The sequence below is a fragment of the Hemitrygon akajei genome, unplaced genomic scaffold (genome assembly GCF_048418815.1).
Source record: "Hemitrygon akajei unplaced genomic scaffold, sHemAka1.3 Scf000142, whole genome shotgun sequence".
Classification (NCBI taxonomy): Eukaryota; Metazoa; Chordata; class Chondrichthyes; order Myliobatiformes; family Dasyatidae; genus Hemitrygon; species Hemitrygon akajei.
In genome coordinates this window covers 820681-841770 of record NW_027332028.1, presented here as the reverse complement: position 1 = coordinate 841770, position 21090 = coordinate 820681, and the positions used below count along the sequence as shown (strand labels likewise).

The window sequence follows — 21090 nt, the reverse complement described above, 5'->3', positions numbered from 1 at the left end:
TGTATAATCGATAGTTAAGACCAAAAAAAATGTTTCATTGAAGATTTTCTTAAAAGGAAGGAGGTGTGACGAAATCTGAAGGATTATTCTAAGTGGACTGTGCCTTTAAAGAGAGAGAGAGGGAGCGAACAGCTTGTGTGCTATTACAGGGAGAGAGAGAGGGCAACAAATAGTCTGTGAGTTGCCTTGGAAACTGAAAGGCGTAAGTATATGATGGACAGTTCTTGTTCAGCACTTGTGAGATATATACAAGGTCAGTTGGCTTTGTAATCAGACACGCCAGACATCAAGGAAAACACTGGTTGAGCTTTGTGTACCCATGAAAAGGGTGGAGTTTTTTCTCACAGTGTGGACAAATGGGTGACCGGTGGAACGCTATCAGTGTGTTTAACCCTTGCTTGGGTTGATAGCGGGACCACGTGAAAAGGGCATCCTCCTTTTGTGCTCACGGTCGGTGACTGTATGTTTCGGAAGATTCAACCAGGAGGACGACGTGGAAGATCGACGGCATCGGCACTGAGAAGACAAAACAACTCCCTCTCTCTCTCCAACTCTACTTAAATCAAATTCAAGAACTACTTACCATACCACCGTAAGACTGTATCATCTGATCCCCTGAGCTGGGAGAAGCTTGGGAACTTTATTTATGCATATACTTTGCTAACCTGTTTTGCCTTATCTTGTTTTATATTACTTTATCATGTAGTTATTAATAAAATAGAGTTTATAACGGAAGACAGACTCCAGGTGTGTCCATTTCTGCTGGTCCTTTTTAACCGGTTATGGGGTGAGTAACCAAATTGGGGGCTCGTCCGGGATATAACATATTGCCAGGCACCATTTTAAAACTTATTGGAGGCTTCATCGACTAGCTGATTTAATTGGGGATATTCCCTTTCGATTTGGGTGAGTGGATTATCATCAGAAATGGAGTTTTCCGTTAATAAATTTGTGGCAGAACCAACCCCTGAGGATGTTGGATGATGCTAAGAGGGATGTGCTGTTGGGAATTGCTCGTAAGTTAAAGTTTAAGGCGACCACTCGAATGACGAATGACGAAGGAAGGTACAGCTGTTAATAACACAGCATTATGTAGCCGAGGGGAAATTCAAAGTGGAGATGTTGGAAATGTTTGCGGAAGGTAATGTGTTTACTGAGGCTGAGGTTCAGCTTCAGGTAGCAAAAATGAAGTATGACTATGTGTTGCAATTAAAATGGCTCGAGGCTGAGGAGGACGATGACAAGCAAAGGGACGAGGCTGAAAAACAGAGACAGTTCCAGAGGGAGAAATGTATGTACTTCAATCGCTGGTATAACTCGGAAGGGGTAACTGAGGGTTTGGATAGCTTGAAAGAACTGGTCTTGATTGAAGACTTTAAGAAGTGTGTTCCCGATGATGTAAGGGCATACCGAGATGAAAAGGATGCCGCTACCTTGTGGGAGTCTGCTAGGTTAGCAGACGAGGTTGCTTTAACCCACATTGCTGACTTTACTCCGGATCAGAGTTTCCCAGAGTTCCCCTGGGTGGATCAGGGTAACCTGGAATTTGAGACTGGGACTGGTATTGAAAGCCTGGAAGAGGCAGCTGTCCCGATTGCCTGTGCTCAGGTTGTTGAAGCACCTGGGAATTCCCAGCGTGTTGAACCTTGTGTTGAAACTCAGTAAAGGTCTGAGGTTTCTTACTCGGTTGAAAAGGAAAGCAGTGCTTTTGAGTCAGATTGGCTTGGTTCAGTGAAAAAAGGATTAACCTCGGTGCCAGTGGAAATTGAGGATTCTCGGTCACTTGTGTTAGACGGTGTTCTGAAAAGTGGTGATGAGTTGAAAGCTAGTGAGGTAAATGTTATTGAAAGTGTTGAGAAAGGCGCTGTTGCTGGATTTTTGAATAAAGAACTTGAAAAGTTTGGATTGGTTTCGCGACCTTTGACCCTGCTTTCACGACAATGGCCTGTTAAAGAAGTACGTGACACTCTGTTGAAGTTTGTTTCAGCATTTGGATATAAACGCCTTCAAGGTTATGGAGTTGCTTTTCACGATTTTGATGTTGGAGGGAAAGGATTGTTTTGGTTTTGAGAGGCCACCTGCATGGGTTACTGTGGAGACGAATCGAGCTAAAGGTCGTAGGAATAGGATAAAAGGGTGTTTGGGATTTTTCATAATGTAAACATGGTCTTCGCAAGTCTAGTGATGGTACAGAGTTTGGTAAGCATTATGGATAGGTTGGCACCTGTCCAGGGTGAAATTTATTCAGCAGTACAGCTAACGAGCAAGCCTGCGGCTGATGACCCACACAGAGATACTGATGTTTACTCCACATGCGCAGTGACCTGAAGCATGTCTAAAAACGCTGCTGACACAGGTAGCAAAGACAAGGGTTCAATTTATGAGAATTTTTCAGAGACGTTTCTACCTTCAATGTTACATCAGGATTTGGGTAGTAAGGAGGATCAGAAAGGGTTGTCCTTGTCCAGGGATGAATTTATAGCGGAACAAAGTCGAGATTCTGAAATTGCTGCGTTAAAGCAGACAGCTCTCACAGAAGAGGACGTTCAGAGAGAGTCAGTGGGATATTATCTTAAGGATGGGGTGTTAATGAGGAAGTGGAGACCACCTCCTGTGCCTGCAAATGAGGATTGGGCCATTGGACATCAAGTGGTGGTTCCGAAAGTTTACAGGGCTGAGATTTTAAACATGACTCATAGTATACCTCCAGCTGGACACTTTGGAGTGAGAAAGACAGTGAACAGGATTATGAAGGAATTCTACTGGCCTAATTTAAGAAAGGATGTGGTGAACTTTTGCAGGACTTGCCATGCCTGTCAGGTTGCGGGAAAACCAAATCACATGATCCCACCGGCACCACTTAGACAAATACCTGCTTTTGGTGAACCTTTTTCTGGGGTCATGGTGGATTGTGTTGGCCCATTGCCAAGGGCTGCAGCTGGTCATGAGTATTTGTTAACAATCATGTGTGCTGCGTCTAGGTTCCCTGATGCGGTGCCTCTCAGAAACATCAGGGCCAAGACTGTCGTAGAAGCCCTTATATATTTTTTTTTTCACACTGTAGGTCGACCTAACGAAATCCAATCTGAGCATAGTAGTAAATTTATTTCAAAAACATTCCAGGGGATAGTTAAAGAGTTGAGAGCTAAGCACCTTGTGTCATCTGCATGTCATCCAGAGCTCCTGGGGTTCAGTCCATTTGAACTTGTTTTTGGTCACAAAGCTAGGGGACCTTTGACCCTACTCAGAGAACAATAGTCACATCAGAATGTAAGCATCAGCGTGTTTGTTTATGTTTTGGAATTCAGAGACACACTTAAAAAGCGTTGTAACCTTGCAAAGCAGAATTTACAGCACTCTCAGATAAACATGAAACAGTGGTATGACAGGAGAGCGCGAGAACAGAGATACCGTGTTGGAAATAAAGTCTTGGTGCTGTTCCCCCTCCATACCAACACCCTTAAGGCGAGATTTAGAAGACCATATGAAATAATTAAGAAAATTGATTCTTTGAATTATGTTATTGGAACTCCTCACCGACGGAAGGCTACACAGCTCCTCCACGTAAATATGATCAAGCTTTATCATGACCCCGAACCTGCACCCGTAAGTACTGTTGTGACAACGGAAAAGATTGAGGTGTCTCGTACTGGGATACCAGATCATTTTAGTGAGCACAATGTAGTCTGCACAAGACTGGGAATTCTGATGTTTTGATAAATATTGACAGGAAGATTCATCATTTGCAGCCGAGGCAGCAAAAACAACTGAAGAAAAAACAATCCCAAGCTATCAGACTCCTCAATACCCAGAGCCTGGACTGACACCTTGCCCTATTGTCCTGTTTATTAGTTATTGTAATGCCTGCACTGTTTTTGTGCACTTTACGCAGACCTGTGTAGGTCCGTAGTCTAGTGTAGCTTTCTATGTGTTGTTTTTTTTTTACATAGTTCAGTCTAGTTTTTGTACTGTGTCATGTAACATCACGGTCCTGAAAAACGTTGTCTCATTTTTACTATGTACTGGACCAGGAGTTATGGTCAAAATGACAATATAAGTGACTTGACTTGACTTGACTGAGTAAAAGGAAGGATAAGAATAGAAGTTTACATAACTGGAGTCTGATCTTGCAAGAGTATGACACGGAAATAAAACACGTGAAAGCTACTGACAATATTATAGCAGACTGTTTGTCTATAATTTGAGTTTGTATTGTTTTGCTATGTTACCTGATAATTACACATGTATTGCTTTAAGCTGTATAATCGACAGTTAAGACAAAAATTTTGCAGTTTGATGAAAATTTTTCTTAAAAGGAGAAAGGTGTGACGAGATCTGAAGGATTATTCTAAAGTGGACTGTTCCCTTTAAAAAAGAGAGAGAGGGAGCAAACAGCTTGTGTGCTATTTCAGCAGGAAGAGAGAAAATCTGTGAGTTGCCTTGGAAACTGAAAGGTGGAGCTACATGATGGAGAGCTCGTGTTCCGCACTGGAGATATCTGCAAGGACAGTTGGTTTTTTAAGCAGACACACAGGAGACACACGACGCCAGAGGCAAGGAGGACACTGGTGAGCTTTGTGTGCCCGCGACAAGGGCGGGGTTTTGTTCACAGTGTGGACAAAGGAGTGACCGATGGAACGCTATCGGTGTGTTTAACCCTCGCCTGGGTTGACAGTGTTACCGTGGAAAACGCTCCTCTTTTTGTGGTCACAAGTCGGTGACTGTAAGTTTTGGGAGCAGGAAGGCGACGTGGAGGATCGGCATCGGCACTGGGAAGACAAAACAACACCCTCCGTCTCTCTCCAACTCTACTCAAATCAAATTCCAGATCTGAACTGACTACTTACCATTCCACCGTAAGACTGTATCACCTAACCACCTGAGCTGGGAAGCTTGGGAACTTTATTTACTCACTTATATATGCATATACTAGGCTAATTTGTTTACATAATCTTGTTTTATATTACTTTATCACGCAGTTGCTAATAGAGTTTATAACGGAAGACTCAGACTCCAGGTGTCTCCATTTCTGCTGGTTCTTTTTAACCTGTTACGGGGAACGTAACAGGTACCTGAGAGAGTCAGGGTCCAGTTTCTTTCTCCACCTCCTCATTATCACTCAAACCACCCGCCGCCCTGTCAGGACAGACGCTGCAAATTCCCCCAGGTCCGTGAAGGGTCTTGCGCACCCACCCAAGTGACCTGTACACATACTCCCTGACCTCATAGCACCCACTGTTTCTGCTCTGCCCACTCTCCCCAGCAGAGGACGCCAATGCTCAGCTCTCCACATTGACCCGCAATTACAGATGACATAAAAGGAACACATCTCTCAGAACCTCGCGTTCGGACAGTTCCATGTTTATTGAGCAGCATAACAAGCAATAGCAATGCAAATCATCAGCTTCACTTCCAAATAATATTCAGGAATGTCAAAGATCCCTTGGATTTCAACCCTTCAAACCCTTGCAGACTGAGGACACATTATACCGTCTCTGCACTCTGTTCTCCAACGCCCTGTCCCAAGCTCCCTCTCTCCGTTTGTGGTAATCTGTGGTTAGAGATGGACTGACTTGCTCGGTGTGAGAAATGGAAACGAGAGTGTGTCAGAGAGTGAAACAGATGGAAATGAGAGTGTGTCAGAGAGAGGAATGGAGAACAAGAGTGTGTCAGCGGGTGAGATGGAGAAAAATAAGAGTGCATCAGAGGGAGATAGAGAATGACAGTGCGTCTAATGCAGAGATGAAGAACGAGAGTGTCAGAGTGAGAGATGGAGAATGGGAGTGTCAGACTGCGAAATGGAGATCGGTACTGTGTCAGACGGATGTGTCGGGTGTTGTGCTGATCGGGTGGGTATGTGCAGGATTGTCCTGTGCTCTGCGAGTGTACACAGATGTCTGCAAAGGTGCACAGGATACTTTCCTCAGGACCTCTGGAGATCAGGGATCTTCCTCACTACTTCCACAGACCATGATGCCTTCACGGTTCTGTGTTTTTATCAAAAAGCGATTCATTATTTCACACAAAATTTCAGTTCAATCAGCTAAGAGCAAATTACTGATGATATATTAATGCAGTAAAGCCCAGCAACAGCTACTTTTAACACTTTATTGTAAACCCAGATGTGTGTCTCACACTGACCCGGTCCTGTAGTGAGAGGTGTCGGTGTTTACAGACCGTACACTGTGGAAGGTGTGTGACGTCTCACACTGACCCGGTCCTGTAGTGAGGGGTGTCGGTGTTTACAGACCGTACACTGTGGAAGGTGTGTGACGTCTCACACTGACCCGGTCCTGTAGTGAGGGGTGTCGGTGTTTACAGACCGTACACTGTGGAAGGTGTGTGACGTCTCACACTGACCCGGTCCTGTAGTGAGGGGTGTCGGTGTTTACAGACCGTACCCTGTGGAAGGTGTGTGACGTCTCACACTGACCCGGTCCTGTAGTGAGGGGTGTCGGTGTTTACAGACCGTACACTGTGGAAGGTGTGTGACGTCTCACACTGACCCGGTCCTGTAGTGAGGGGTGTCGGTGTTTACAGACCGTACCCTGTGGAAGGTGTGTGACGTCTCACACTGACCCGGTCCTGTAGTGAGGGGTGTCGGTGTTTACAGACCGTACACTGTGGAAGGTGTGTGACGTCTCTCACTGACCCGGTCCTGTAGTGAGGGGTGTCGGTGTTTACAGACCGTACACTGTGGAAGGTGTGTGACGTCTCACACTGACCCGGTCCTGTAGTGAGGGGTGTCGGTGTTTACAGACCGTACACTGTGGAAGGTGTGTGACGTCTCACACTGACCCGGTCCTGTAGTGAGGGGTGTCGGTGTTTACAGACCGTACACTGTGGAAGGTGTGTGACGTCTCACACTGACCCGGTCCTGTAGTGAGGGGTGTCGGTGTTTACGGGGACCGTACACTGTGGAAGGTGTGTGACGTCTCACACTGACCCAGTCCTGTAGTGAGGGGTGTCGGTGTTTACAGACCGTACACTGTGGAAGGTGTGTGACGTCTCACACTGACCCAGTCCTGTAGTGAGGGGTGTCGGTGTTTACAGACCGTACACTGTGGAAGGTGTGTGACGTCTCACACTGACCCGGTCCTGTAGTGAGGGGTGTCGGTGTTTTTGGGACCGTACACTGTGGAAGGTGTGTGACGTCTCACACTGACCCGGTCCTGTAGTGAGGGGTGTCGGTGTTTACAGTCAGTACACTGTGGAAGGTGTGTGACGTCTCACACTGACCCGGTCCTGTAGTGAGGGGTGTCGGTGTTTACGGACCGTACACTGTGGAAGGTGTGTGACGTCTCACACTGACCCGGTCCTGTAGTGAGGGGTGTCGGTGTTTACAGACCGTACACTGTGGAAGGTGTGTGACGTCTCACACCGACCCGGTCCTGTAGTCAGGGGTGTCGGTGTTTACAGACCGTACACTGTGGAAGGTGTGTGACGTCTCACACTGACCCGGTCCTGTAGTGAGGGGTGTCGGTGTTTTTGGGACCGTACACTGTGGAAGGTGTGTGACGTCTCACACCGACCCGGTCCTGTAGTGAGGGGTGTCGGTGTTTACAGACCGTACACTGTGGAAGGTGTGTGACGTCTCACACTGACCCGGTCCTGTAGTGAGGGGTGTCGGTGTTTACAGACCGTACACTGTGGAAGGTGTGTGACGTCTCACACTGACCCGGTCCTGTAGTGAGGGGTGTCGGTGTTTACAGACCGTACACTGTGGAAGGTGTGTGACGTCTCACACTGACCCAGTCCTGTAGTGAGGGGTGTCGGTGTTTACAGACCGTACACTGTGGAAGGTGTGTGACGTCTCACACTGACCCGGTCCTGTAGTGAGGGGTGTCGGTGTTTTCGGGACCGTACACTGTGGAAGGTGTGTGTGTCTCACACTGACCCAGTCCTGTAGTGAGGGGTGTCGGTGTTTACAGACTGTACACTGTGGAAGGTGTGTGACGTCTCACACTGACCCGGTCCTGTAGTGTGGGGTGTCGGTGTTTACAGACCGTACACTGTGGAAGGTGTGTGACGTCTCACACTGACCCGGTCCTGTAGTGAGGGGTGTCGGTGTTTACGGGGATCGTACACTGTGGAAGGTGTGTGACGTCTCACACTGACCCGGTCCTGTAGTGAGGGGTGTCGGTGTTTACAGACCGTACACTGTGGAAGCTGTGTGACGTCTCACACCGACCCGGTCCTGTAGTGAGGGGTGTCGGTGTTTACAGACCGTACACCGGATGTTCTGTGATTAATCTCATCATTCGGGAGATCTGCTCCTCCTGGACAGGCCGGGTCTGTGTGCTCACTCTCAGTTCTAGGCTTCGGGCGTCACTACTCAATGGGATCGTACTTCACAATGTGACCAACTAAAAGCTCGCAGGCTGCGGCACACTGGGGAATCAGCAGAGTGTAGCAACATCTCAGGGCTCTCCTAGGATTAACCCTCTGTGAGCCGTATACTTGTCTAAAGGCAGGCTGGAGTAAGGGAGAGGGTGTAAAGCGTCAGGGAGATAGAACTGCAGACTCCTTCACTCGTTGACGGATCACTCCTTCACTCCTCTGAAGGTTCTGCCCTGAACCGTGCAAGCTTGATCTGAAGATTTGGATCACCGAACATCTCCTGGAGCTGCGGCCAGAGAGGAGGAAAGATGAATGATTGCTGAGGTAGGGGGTGTTGAAGGAGTGACGGGAGGAGAGGAGCAGAGAGACGGGAGGCAGAGGTGTGACAGAGAGGGAGAGTTGGGAAAGGAGAGGGATTAAGAACTAAGAGACTGGGAGGGAGTTCACTCACCTTTCGTCGAATGGCTTCCCACACTTCATTCTGACTCATGTCTCCACTCGATGTCAGCTGCACGTTAATCCACATGCGAACTCCTGAACAAAACAGCCCAGTGTCAACATGGTGTCACTCTCAGGTCAAGTGCTGCTGACGGGATGTTTCCTCATCTCTGTCCTTTCGATCACGCAATTTCCTCTCCCCCACTCCCTACCCTCTAATACCTTGATTCCTCCCCACACCCACCCCACCCTCTGATACCTTGATTCCTCCCCACACCCACCCCACCCTCTGATACCTTGATTCCTCCCCACACCCACCCCACCCTCTGACAGCTTGATTCGTCCCCACACCCACCCCACCCTCTGATACCTTGATTCCTCCCCACACCCACCCCACCCTCTGATACCTTGATTCCTCCCCACACCCACCCCACCCTCTGATACCTTGATTCCTCCCCACACCCACCCCACCCTCTGATACCTTGATTCCTCCCCACACCCACCCCACCCTCTGATACCTTGATTCCTCCCCACACCCAACCCACCCTCTGATACCCTGATTCCTCTCCACACCCACCCCACCCTCTGATACCTTGATTCCTCCCCACACCCACCCCACCCTCTGACAGCTTGATTCCTCCCCACACCCACCCCACCCTCTGATACCTTGATTCCTCCCCACGCCCACCCCACCCTCTGATACCTTGATTCCTCCCCACGCCCACCCCACCCTCTGATACCTTGATTCCTCCCCACACCCACCCCACCCTCTGATACCTTGATTCCTCCCCACACCCACCCCACCCTCTGATACCTTGATTCCTCCCCACACACACCCCACCCTCTGATACCTTGATTCCTCCCCACACCCACCCCACCCTCTGATACCTTGATTCCTCCCCACACCCACCCCACCCTCTGATACCTTGATTCCTCTCCACACCCACCCCACCCTCTGATACCTTGATTCCTCCCCACACCCACCCCACCCTCTGATACCTTGATTCCTCCCCACACCCACCCCACCCTCTGATACCTTGATTCCTCCCCACACCCACCCCACCCTCTGACAGCTTGATTCGTCCCCACACCCTCATCAAATATCTATGTCAATGTACGTATAGACAGGGACAGGGAGAGTGTGAGAAAAGGGCAGGGGTGGGGTCAGAGAGAGAGTGTGCACAGGTAGTGAAGAGAGGCAGAGAACGAGGGAGAGGTAGACAGTGAGGGGGTGGAAAGTGGTAGTGAGAAAAGAAAGAAAAAGGTGGATGGATCCAGAGTGGGAGACAGAGACATGGAATGTGGGATTTCCCAATTACCTGCATTGGTCAGATTTATGGACATGGTAAATGATGTCAGTTACATCCACATGTAAGATTAGAGCAGTACACGGTCATTGGTGCAGAAGATTAGAGCTCCTGGTATTGGGTGTAGTGTGTAAACGAGGAGTGAAGACGTGATCACATAGTGAATGGATTCTTGGAGGAACACGTCATGGGAACAAGCCCTTTGACCAAACTGATCCATGCTAACCAAGGTGGCAAATTGAACTGGTCTCATTTGTCTGAGTTTGGTCCACATCCCTCTATCATTAACAATCCACATTCTCATACAAATGTCTCATAAATACTGTCTTTGTGTTTATCCCACATCCCTCTATCATTAACAATCCACATTCTCATACAAATGTCTCATAAATGCTGTCTTTGTGTTTATCCCACACCCCTCTATCATTAACAATCCACATTCTCATACAAATGTCTCATAAATGCTGTCAATATGTTTATCCTTCACCCTCTCCCTACTCAATCACTCTGACCACCTCCCCTCACCCAGACATCCCTCACACCACATCCAGTCATTCCCTTCCTCAGTGACATCAGGTCTCTCTATTCCTCCTCCACTCCTCAGTCACCCTCTCTCTACTCAATCACTCCGACCACCTCCCCTCACCCAGACATCCCTCACACCACATCCAGTCATTCCCTTCCTCAGTGACATCAGGTCTCTCTATAACCAGGGAGCACATTGCCTGCTGAAAGCTAAATACGTGGCATTCAAGTCTGGCGACCCAGGTCTGTACCAGTAAACCAGGTATGACTTGCAGAGGGTATTCAAGGCTGAAGAGACAATTTAGAACTCCCCATTCCTCTTACCCTCTCCCTGCCACCAAAATTTTGTTCTCTCTAGTCTCCTACTGGCTCCTCTCCCTACCATCTCCCCTGACACTGTCATTCATATTGCAGTGCCCTGCAGGGCGAGTGGGTGTAAGACTGAATGGGAGTGTGTGTGGGGAAGTGGTGAAGGGAGAGAGGGAGAGGGCGGTTGGAGAGAGGGGGTGGAGGTGGGAGGGGGAGAGAGAGAGGGTATGGGGGAAGAGGGGGAGAGGAGACAGGGGGAGAGAGGGGGAGAGGGAGAGGGGGAGGGAGAGGGGAGAGGGGGGAGAGAGGGAAAGAGGGGGAGAGAGTGGGGGAGAGAGGGAGAGAGAGGGGGGACGAGAGTGGGGAGGGAGGGAGAGGGGAGGGGTAGGGGGAATGAGCCTGTAACATAGGATGGAACCTGTATGCACCCTCCAGTCGATGATCCTTTGGGCTGTTCCGCTGTGGAAGTCTCCTGGTCTGTAATGAAGGAACAGAGACAGGGACAAGTGGAAACACTGAAGCAGGTCATCACAATGGAACAGGAGCTCAGGGAATGTGAGACTGGGTCTGTGGTGAAACCAACACCATCCGTCTCCTTCCCAATCCTCCGTCACTGCCCTCAGTCTGACACAGGATGAAATTTAGGGACTGTCCATGGGGAACAACATTCCATTCAGTGATCCCCACCACGGATACCTGAGCTTGTAGATCCTTCTGGGGTGGTGGTCAAACCCGGACCAGGTTCTCCCGTCGCTGGTCCCTGGGTTTCCTGAATGTTGTCCAAATCGGGATCTGTGAGGAGAGAGACAGGGTGGATGGGGTCAGGTGAGAGAATAGAATAAAGAGGATAGCAAAACTCTGTTAAGGACGAACCTGGCTGGGTGGTAACAGTCTGTGAGAATCCAATAAACATCACAGGTCCAACAGATCAAACCTCTCACCCCCAACATTAGACAGACAGACAGACAGACATACTTTATTGACATTAACATTACTCTTTCCTAGAATACAGTCCACACCTCTCTCCCTAAATTCCCCCTCCTCCTTTCTCATGCAGAGTAATGTGGAAACATACAACATTCACAGCCACCGACTCTCATTTAGGTTCACTTTAGGAGACGGGTCTGATGTGATTATTATAATTACGTAAAGTACTTTTACCGTACATTGTGCTCAGATCTCTTGGATTTCAATAAATGAGCTGTTATGGTATGTTCTTCAAAACCAGAGTTTTGAGAGCAAAATGTCGTCACTACAAGTCAAGGCCTAATTTGCTTTATGAGAAATCACTGTGGACTACACCGGATTCTACTATGTGGTATGTTGCTCAGAAACTCCACAGCTGTGAAAGTGGGGAGTTTACTAGAAACTGATATACAGTAAACATGAGATCACTGAAAACTGACCTTTCAATCAGACTGTTGATCTATCGGAGTCTGATCATTTTAAACAGTTGCTTTCTGCCTGGTCATGGTGACGTTTCGCCTTTGGAGTTAAGGGACCACATTGTCCCTCCTTGGAAATCTCTTTCCCTGTTTTATGTTTAAAGAACTCTTCATGCAGCAAATGCCAATTCAAGTCTGCATATCCCTCCCTAATAAATCCCAGAATGACTTTAGCGAGTTTGCTAAAATTGCTGATCGTCTACACTTAGCCAGGCAGTGGTGCATAAACCCTCTTATTTTCCCTGCTTCAATAAGCCTGGTCAGCGAGGCTTCCAGCATAAGCACGCAAAACAGACTGCTAACCCATGCTGTGAAACAGACACTGCCGGCTCTGTGTTATTACCACGCTCACTTTGGTGTGAACACTAGGAAGTGCCGACTGCCTTGCAGCTTCGACAGTGCCAGTGCTTTGGGACATCAGAGGTCTGTTCACACTTGTGGGTTCTAGATGCCAGGATCATCTACTGAACATTACGGACACCCTTTCAGAGCGATGCTTGTGTGACCCGGGTGCTCAAATGAGCGTGTCGTCAGTACCGCCTGTTGATGTGTAGTCAAAGACTGAGGACAGCTTGCTGGGGGCCGCCAATGACACCAGGATCGAGAATATGGGACACGATGTGTGATACTCTGCTTCAGTGTCTAATGCTACACAAGGGACATCGTCCTGACTACACCTCCGCTCGGTGCCGATTTTTCGTCTGTCTAGGGACTGTAAATTGATCTTTAAAACTGCTGGCACGTGGATGTCAAGGACTTTGGGTCCTTTCCCTGCTCCCCCAGTAGGTTTCCCACAATGACTCTGTCAAGCCAACACACCACCGCGTGTGAGTTCACTTGACCTCTGGTCGAACTCTCAAACTTCACCAAGCCCACATTCTCCACTACAGTCAAAATACATGGGGTCGAGCACCGCATTTCCACAACCGGCCAACCAGTCCATGTCCACACGCAGAGACCGGGTCCAGAGAAGCTGGCAACTGCGAAGATGAGTTTGTCAACTTGGAAAGACTTGGCATCGTATTCCAGTCGAATAGCCCTGGGCTTTGCCCCTCCACACGGTCCCTAAGCCCATGTGGTGATAAGCGATGCCTTTTCAATGCCCAATGGTTACCAGGTCTCACACATCCAAGACTTTTTGACACGTTTAGTTAGAAAGTATTGTTTTCAAAGTCAGTCTAGTTAGGGGCTACCATGTTCTTAGGGGGCACCGTCAGATTTCTGAACGATCCATGAACACGACCTCAATATTCCTTTATTTGCACTAGTTATTTTATTTTTGATTGGAATGTTCAGGAATATTTTTATGTCTTGCACTGTACTGCTGACAAAAAACAACAGATTTCACACGAGACGTTAATGATAATAAACCTGATTCTGATCCTGAATCTCTGACGATAAATCGATGTCCTCTAGTTATAATCACCCTGATCAGTGGTAATATTCCCAGCAGGATGTCCCACACCACCAGCTTCAGGAACAGTCGTTACCCCACAACCATCAAACTCCTGACCGGCGTGGATAACTTCACTCACATCAACTCTGAACTGATTCCTCAACCAACAGACTCACTTTCAAGGAATCTACAACTCATCAGCTCAGTATTATTTAATATTTGATTTGCACAATTTGCCTTCTTTTGCACGTTGGTTGTTTGTCAGTCTTTGCTCTGTATAGTTTTTCCATAGATTCTGTAGTATTTCTTTATTTTCCTGTAAATGACTGCAATAAAATAAATGTCAGGACAGTATATGGTAACAATCAAGTACTTTGATAATAAATCTTCCATTGAACCTATCTGTACTCCTTGTAATCTTCTACACATTTTATATACTAGACTCAGATATACTAGACTCACTATCAGTAATTACTATGATAGGAAATTGGTTGCTTTGCTGCAGCTGTATGGTGGAAGACAGAAGATTGCTATAAATTACCATAGAAACTCATTTCAAATGTTGAAAGAAAATTCATTATTTAATTTAAATTTTATTTAAAGTAAATTATCAGTGAAATGCAAACATTTGGACACCCCTGGGAGGAGGTGGCTGAATCCAGGGGGTGTAATTTTAAAGTGACTGGAGGAAACTATAGGGTGGATGTCAGAAATTAAGTTCTTTACACAGAGAGGGGTGGGTGTGTGGAACACCCAGCAAAGGGTGGAGGTATAGACAGATACATACGGGGCATTTAACAAACTCATAGGTACGTGGATGACAGAAACATGGAGGGATATGTAGGAGGGAAGGGTTACATTGATCTCAGAGTAGGTCTGCACAACATTGTGGGCCGAAGGGCCTGTGCTGTGCTGTACTGTTCTGTGTTCTATGATCTCTGTCACAGGTCAGACTGGGCAGTTTCATTCTGACCCCGGTGTGAAGGGGGATACGGGAAAGGTGATCACAGACCACGGGCAGGGCAGCCGACTGGAAAACTCAGCCCGTAGTGTGTGTTGGTGACTCAGGACGTCCCAGAATTTCCCCACAACTACCACACTGCTGTGTCACTGGGGAACGGTGACCTACCTGTACAGTACACAGCATAACCCCAGTGTGTCGGATTCAGCCAATACACAAAGTAACCGGAGCAGTTTTTCACCTTGATCCCCTGGCTCAGGTAACAGGTGTGTGTATCCCAGGAGAAGCATACGGTCCTAATCACCTCCCCCTCTCCCACGTTGGGATGGGGACCTGGAATGAGATTTATAAACACTGTAAAATGTACCTAGTTCAACAGTAGCCGGAACGTCTTTGGACAGTGGGAGGAAACTGGAGAACCCGGGGAAAACCCATGTATTCCATGGGGAGGATGGACAGAGACTCCTTACAGATGACACTGGAATTGAACTCTGAACTCTGACACCCCGAGCTATAATAGTGACGCGCTAAATGCTACGTTACCATGACAACCATTAATTTATCCCACTAATTGGTGAAGGATGATGTCTGCAGACTCTCCCAACTCCCTGGAGATTGCCCCACAATTTAAATGAGTCTGGGGTTGTTGAAACTCCTCCGGGTCGTATCCAGAATGGGGTCAGTGGGCAGATCAGTTCTGTAACCCAACTCCAGGAAGTTGTCACTCCTCCACCGGACTCCATGATGATACAGGACCGTACAGCGGTCAGAGTGACTGTGGGGAGACCTCTCAGGGAGATAGGGTTCTATGTCCATGCTAGGGCCCTCTGAAGAGATCTGGGTCATCAGTTTGACCCTCCCATGAATAACAGAGCCCCACTGTGCTGAGCCTAACCCTACCGTTTAACCATCCTGGGTAGTAACCGGAACAGCGATCCTGTGGAACAACCGTCTCAGGAATCTTCCATCCTCCGGAACTGAAACAACAATCAGAGTCAATCCCTGATCTGAGGGAGTATATTCACTCAGAGTAACATGGGAAATTACACTCACCTTGTCCGTACCCTGTCTCTGGTCAATAACACCCCATTCCTTGGTATTCCCTCTCTGTTGTACCTCCCCCTTGTCTCTACCCCGAGAATGTGGGATCTCCCCTCTCCCTGTATTTACTCCCCATCTCAGTGTAGTCACTGATGATTCCTGTCTCCCTGCATTTCCCATTCACACACCCCTTGTTCCCTTGTTTACATTCCCCTTCTGTGTCCAGTTTCTCAGTGATTATCTCCTCACTTTACCTGTTAAATCTGTACCATCCCACTTCAAGATTTCCATCATCCATCCATTGTCCACCGGTACACTTAGTGTTGGAACAATTTGTGCTCCTCCAGGGCTGATCCAGGACAGTGTGGGTTACACACGGATCACCGAGTGCGGAGTCTGTGACTGAGGGACAGAACGATGTTCAGTGTTAATGTACAGCTCACGTTCCCCATCCTCTTCCTCTGTCAACCACAACACCCATCCTGAAGTAAATGGTGGGGGAGGGGAGTGAGGCTAGCTGGAAGGTGATAGGTGAAGCCAAGTGGGTGGGAAAGGTCAAAGGCTGAAGAAGAAAGAATCTGATCAGAGAGGAGAGCCTGTGTTGCTTCTCTTCCCCCCACCTTCTTATTTCAGTTCTTCCCCCGCCCTTTCCAGTCCTGATGAAGGGTCTCAGCACGAAACGTCCAATGTTCATTCCTCACCATGGATGCTGCCTGACCTGCTGAGTTTCTCAGCAATTTCCACAGATTTTCAGCAACTGCAGAATCTCGTGTGTTTGTAACTGACATGGGCAGTAGGTACGAGGTAGGGAGGGAGGGAGAGGACACAGTATGAACACAGAGTGGGTACTGGGCTGTGCCACACGAATCTGATACACAGGAGCTGTGAAATATCCACAAAATAAACCACATTGTGCGCTGGGCTCTGTAGAGAAATGGGCTTTTCTGCCCACCACCCCCAGACAGACCATTTCCCAACTAAATTACTCCCGTGTACTGGCGTGAGGACCATATCCCAGACAGACCATTTCCCAACTAAATTACTCCCATGTGCCGGAGTGAGGACCATATCCCAGACAGACCACTTCCCAACTAAATTACTCCCATGTGCCGGCGTGAGGACCATATCCCAGACAGACCATTTCCCAACTAAATTACTCCCATGTGCCGGCGTGAGGACCGTATCCCAGACAGACCATTTCCCAACTAAATTACTCCCATGTGCCGGCGTGAGGACCATATCCCAGACAGACCATTTCCCAACTAAATTACTCCCAGGTGCCGGCGTGAGGACCATATCCCAGACAGATCATTTCCCAAATAAATTACTCCCATGTGCCGGAGTGAGGACCATATCCCAGACAGATCATTTCCCAACTAAATTACTCCCAGGTGCCGGCGTGAGGACCATATCCCAGACAGATCATTTCCCAACTAAATTACTCCCATGTGCCGGAGTGAGGACCATATCCCAGACAGACCATTTCCCAACTAAATCACTCCCATGTGCCGGTGTGAGGATCATATCCCAGACAGACAATTCCCAACTAAATTACTCCCATGTGCCGGCGTGAGGACCATATCCCAGACAGACCATTTCCCAACTAAATTACTCCCATGTGCCGGCGTGAGGACCATATCCCAGACAGACAATTCCCAACTAAATTACTCCCATGTGCCGGCGTGAGGACCGTATCCCAGACAGACCATTTCCCAACTAAATCACTCCCATGTGCCGGCGTGAGGACCGTATCCCAGACAGACCATTTCCCAACTAAATTACTCCCATGTGCCGGCGTGAGGACCGTATCCCAGACAGACCATTTCCCAACTAAATTACTCCCATGTGCCGGAGTGAGGACCATATTCCAGACAAGATGGCACCGAGCTGTGGTTCATTGACACTATCGGATCCTGCTCCCTGTTCAAAGGCCAGCGACATGGACGTGTTACAAATCTGTGATCCAAGATCCGGCATAAACATCACCAAGGATCTCAGGTGGTCTGTACATACTGGCTGTGTGGTGGAAAAGCACAACAGAGCTCCTTTTAACTCGGATGGTTGAAGAAGTTTGGTCTGGGCCTCCAAATCATAAGGGGCACAATTGAGAGCATCCTGACTGGCTGCATCACTGCCTGGTATGGGAACTGTACTTCCCTCAATCGCAGGACTCTGCAGAGAGTGGTGTTGACAGCTCAGCACATCTGTAGATGTGAACTTCCCACTATTCAGGACATTTACAGTGACAGGTGTGTAAAAAGGGCCCGAGGGATCATTGGGGACCCGAGTCACCCCAACCACAAACTGTTCCAGCTGCTACCATCCGGGAAATGGTACCGCAGCATAAACGCCAGGACCAACAGGCTCCGGGACAGCTTCTTCAACCAGGACATCAGACTGATTAATTCATACTGATACAACTGCATTTTAATGCTATATTGACTGTCCTGTTCTACATACAGGTGTCCCCTCCTTTACAAAGGTAGCGCGTTCCTACAAAACCTTTCTTAAACCGAAATGGCGTAAGTCGAAGAACCATTAATTTATATGGGGGGAGAATTCGTAAAAGCGAAAATCCTCTTTGTAATGTGAAAACAGGTTACAAATGTAGATCTTTTGTATAAGTGAAGTGGCGCAAACAAACATTCGTAAATCGTGGGACACCTGTATTATTTATTACAAATTACTATATATTGCACTTTGCCCCTTCAGACAGAGACGTAACGTAAAGATTTTTACTCCTCATTTACGTGAAGGATGTAAGAAATAAAGTCAATTCAATTCTCCGTCTCCCTCCAAAGTCTCTCTCTATCTCCATCTCCCTGACTTTTACGAACCCCCTCTCTCCTCAGTTTCTCCCTACTTCCTTCACACCTCGATCTCGTCATCTCCCCTCTCTCGCTACTTGCTTCTCCCCTCGGACTACCCCAGCCTGTGCATCCCTTTAGTGTCTGCGTACATCCCTCTTCCCTCAGTCTCAAACTAACCACAGCTCCTTCGCTACCTCCCTCTCTCAATAGACAATAGACAATAGGTGCAGAAGTAGACCATTCGGCCCTTCGAGCCTGCACCGCCATTCTGAGATCATGGCTGATCATCTACTATCAATACCGGGTTCCTGCCTTGTCCCCATATCCCTTGATTTCCCTATCCATAAGATACCCATCTAGCTCCTTCTTGAAAGCATCCAGAGAATTGGCCTCCACTGCCTTCCGAGGCAGTGCATTCCAGACCCCCACAACTCTCTGGGAGAAGCAGTTTTTCCTTAACTCTATCCTAAATGACCTACCCCTTATTCTCAAACCATGCCTTCTGGTACTGGACTCTCCCAGCATCTGGAACATATTTCCTGCCTCTATCTTGTCCAATCCCTTAATAATCTTATATGTTGCAATCAGATCCCCTCTTAATCTCCTTAATTCCAGCATGTACAAGCCCAGTCTCTCTAACCTCTCTGCGTAAGACAGTCCGGACATCCCAGGAACTAACTTCGTGAATCTACGCTGCACTTCCTCTATAGCCAGGATGTCCTTCCTTAACCCTGGAGATCAAAACTGTACACAATACTCCATGTGTTGTCTCACCAGGGCCCTGTACAAATGCAAAAGGATTTCCTTGCTCTTGTACTCCATTCCCTTTGTAATAAAGGCCAACATTCCATTAGCCTTCTTCACTGCCTGCTGCACTTGCTCATTCACCTTCAGTGACTGATGAACAAGTACTCCTAGATCTCTTTGTATTTCTCCCTTACCTAACTCTACACCATTCAGATAATAATCTGCCTTCCTGTTCTTACTCCCAAAGTGGATAACCTCACACTTATTCACATTAAACGTCATCTGCCAAGTATCTGCCCACTCACTCAGCCTATCCAAGTCACCCTGAATTCTCCTAACATCCTTATCACATGTCACACTGCCACCCAGCTTAGTATCATCAGCAAACTTGCTGATGTTATTCTCACTGCCTTCATCTAAATCGTTTATGTAAGTCATAAACAGCTGTGGTCCCAATACCGAGCCCTGTGGCACCCCACTAGTCACCACCTGCCATTCCGAGAAACACCCATTCACCGTTACCCTTTGCTTTCTATATGCCATCCAGTTTTCTATCCATGTCAATATCTTCCCCCCAATGCCATGAGCTCTGATTTTACCCAACAATCTCCTATGTGGGACCTTATCAAATGCCTTCTGAAAATCGAGGTACACTACATCCACTGGATCTACCTTGTCTAACTTCCTGGTTACATCCTCGAAAAACTCCAATAGATTAGTCAAGCATGATTTGCCCTTGGTAAATCCATGCTGGCTCGGCCCAATCCTATCACTGCTATCTAGATATGCCACTATTTCATCTTTAATAATGGACTCTAGCATCTTCCCCACTATTGATTTTAGGCTGACAGGACGATAGTTCTCTGTTTTCTCCCTCCCTCCTTTCTTAAAAAGTAGAATAATATTAGCCATTCTCCAATCCTCAGGAACTGATCCTGAATCTAAGGAACATTGGGAAATGATTACCAATGCATCCTCAATTTCCAGGACCACCTCCTTTAGTACCCTAGGATGCAGACCATCTGGACCTGGGGATTTGTCAGCCTTCAGTCCGATCAGTCTACTCATCACCGTTTCCTTCCTGATGTCAATCTATTTCATTTCCACTGTTACCCTATGTCCTTGGCCCATCCATATATCTGGGAGATTGCTTGTGTCTTCCCTAGTGAAGACAGATCTAAAGTACTTATTAAATTCTTCTGCCATTTCTCTGTTTCCCATAACAATTTCACCCAATTCATTCTTCAAGGGCCCAGCATTGTTCTTAACTTTCTTCTTTCTCTTCACATCCCTAAAAAAGCTTTTGCTATCCTCCTTTATATTCCTGGCTAGCTTGCGTTCGTACCTCATTTTTTCTCCCCGTATTGCCTTTTTAATTAAGTTCTGTTGTTCCTTAAAAATTTCCCAATCATCTGTCCTCCCACTCACCTTAGCTCTGTCATACTTCCTTTTTTTTAATGCTATGCAACCTCTGACTTCCTTTGTCAACCACTGTGGCCCCTTTCCCCCCTTTGAATCCTTCCTTCTCCGGGGGATGAACTGATGTTGCACCTTGTGCATTATTCCCAAAAATACCTGCCATTGCTGTTCCACTGTCTTTTCTGCTAGGATATCCGTCCAGTTAACTTTGACCAGCTCCTCCCTCATGGCTCCATAGTCTCCCCTATTCAACTGCAACACTGACACCTCCGATCAGCCCTTATCCTTCTCAAATTGCAGATAAAATCTCTCCTTGGTGTTCCCCTCCCTCTATTCTCGGTCTCACACCAAC

At 47.7% G+C, this 21090-nt stretch overlaps 1 protein-coding gene and 1 long non-coding RNA gene across 2 annotated transcripts in view; one reads left to right on the top strand and one right to left on the bottom strand.

Annotated features, from left to right (window-relative positions):
- LOC140723863 (uncharacterized) overlaps positions 1-4922 on the top strand; it is a 47252-nt gene extending 42330 nt beyond the window's left edge. Inside the window, exon 3 of the long non-coding RNA XR_012097988.1 lies at positions 4317-4922. This is a non-coding gene — a long non-coding RNA (uncharacterized lncRNA). The remainder of the gene's footprint in view (positions 1-4316) is intronic.
- A 7740-nt stretch (positions 4923-12662) lies between these two features.
- LOC140723869 (pancreatic secretory granule membrane major glycoprotein GP2-like) overlaps positions 12663-21090 on the bottom strand; it is a 63932-nt gene continuing 55504 nt past the window's right edge. The window contains exons 8-9 of the mRNA XM_073038416.1: positions 16032-16164; positions 12663-12771 (exon numbers count right to left, since the gene is read on the bottom strand). Of these exons, the coding sequence (XP_072894517.1) occupies positions 12663-12771; positions 16032-16164 (242 nt within the window). The remainder of the gene's footprint in view (positions 12772-16031; positions 16165-21090) is intronic.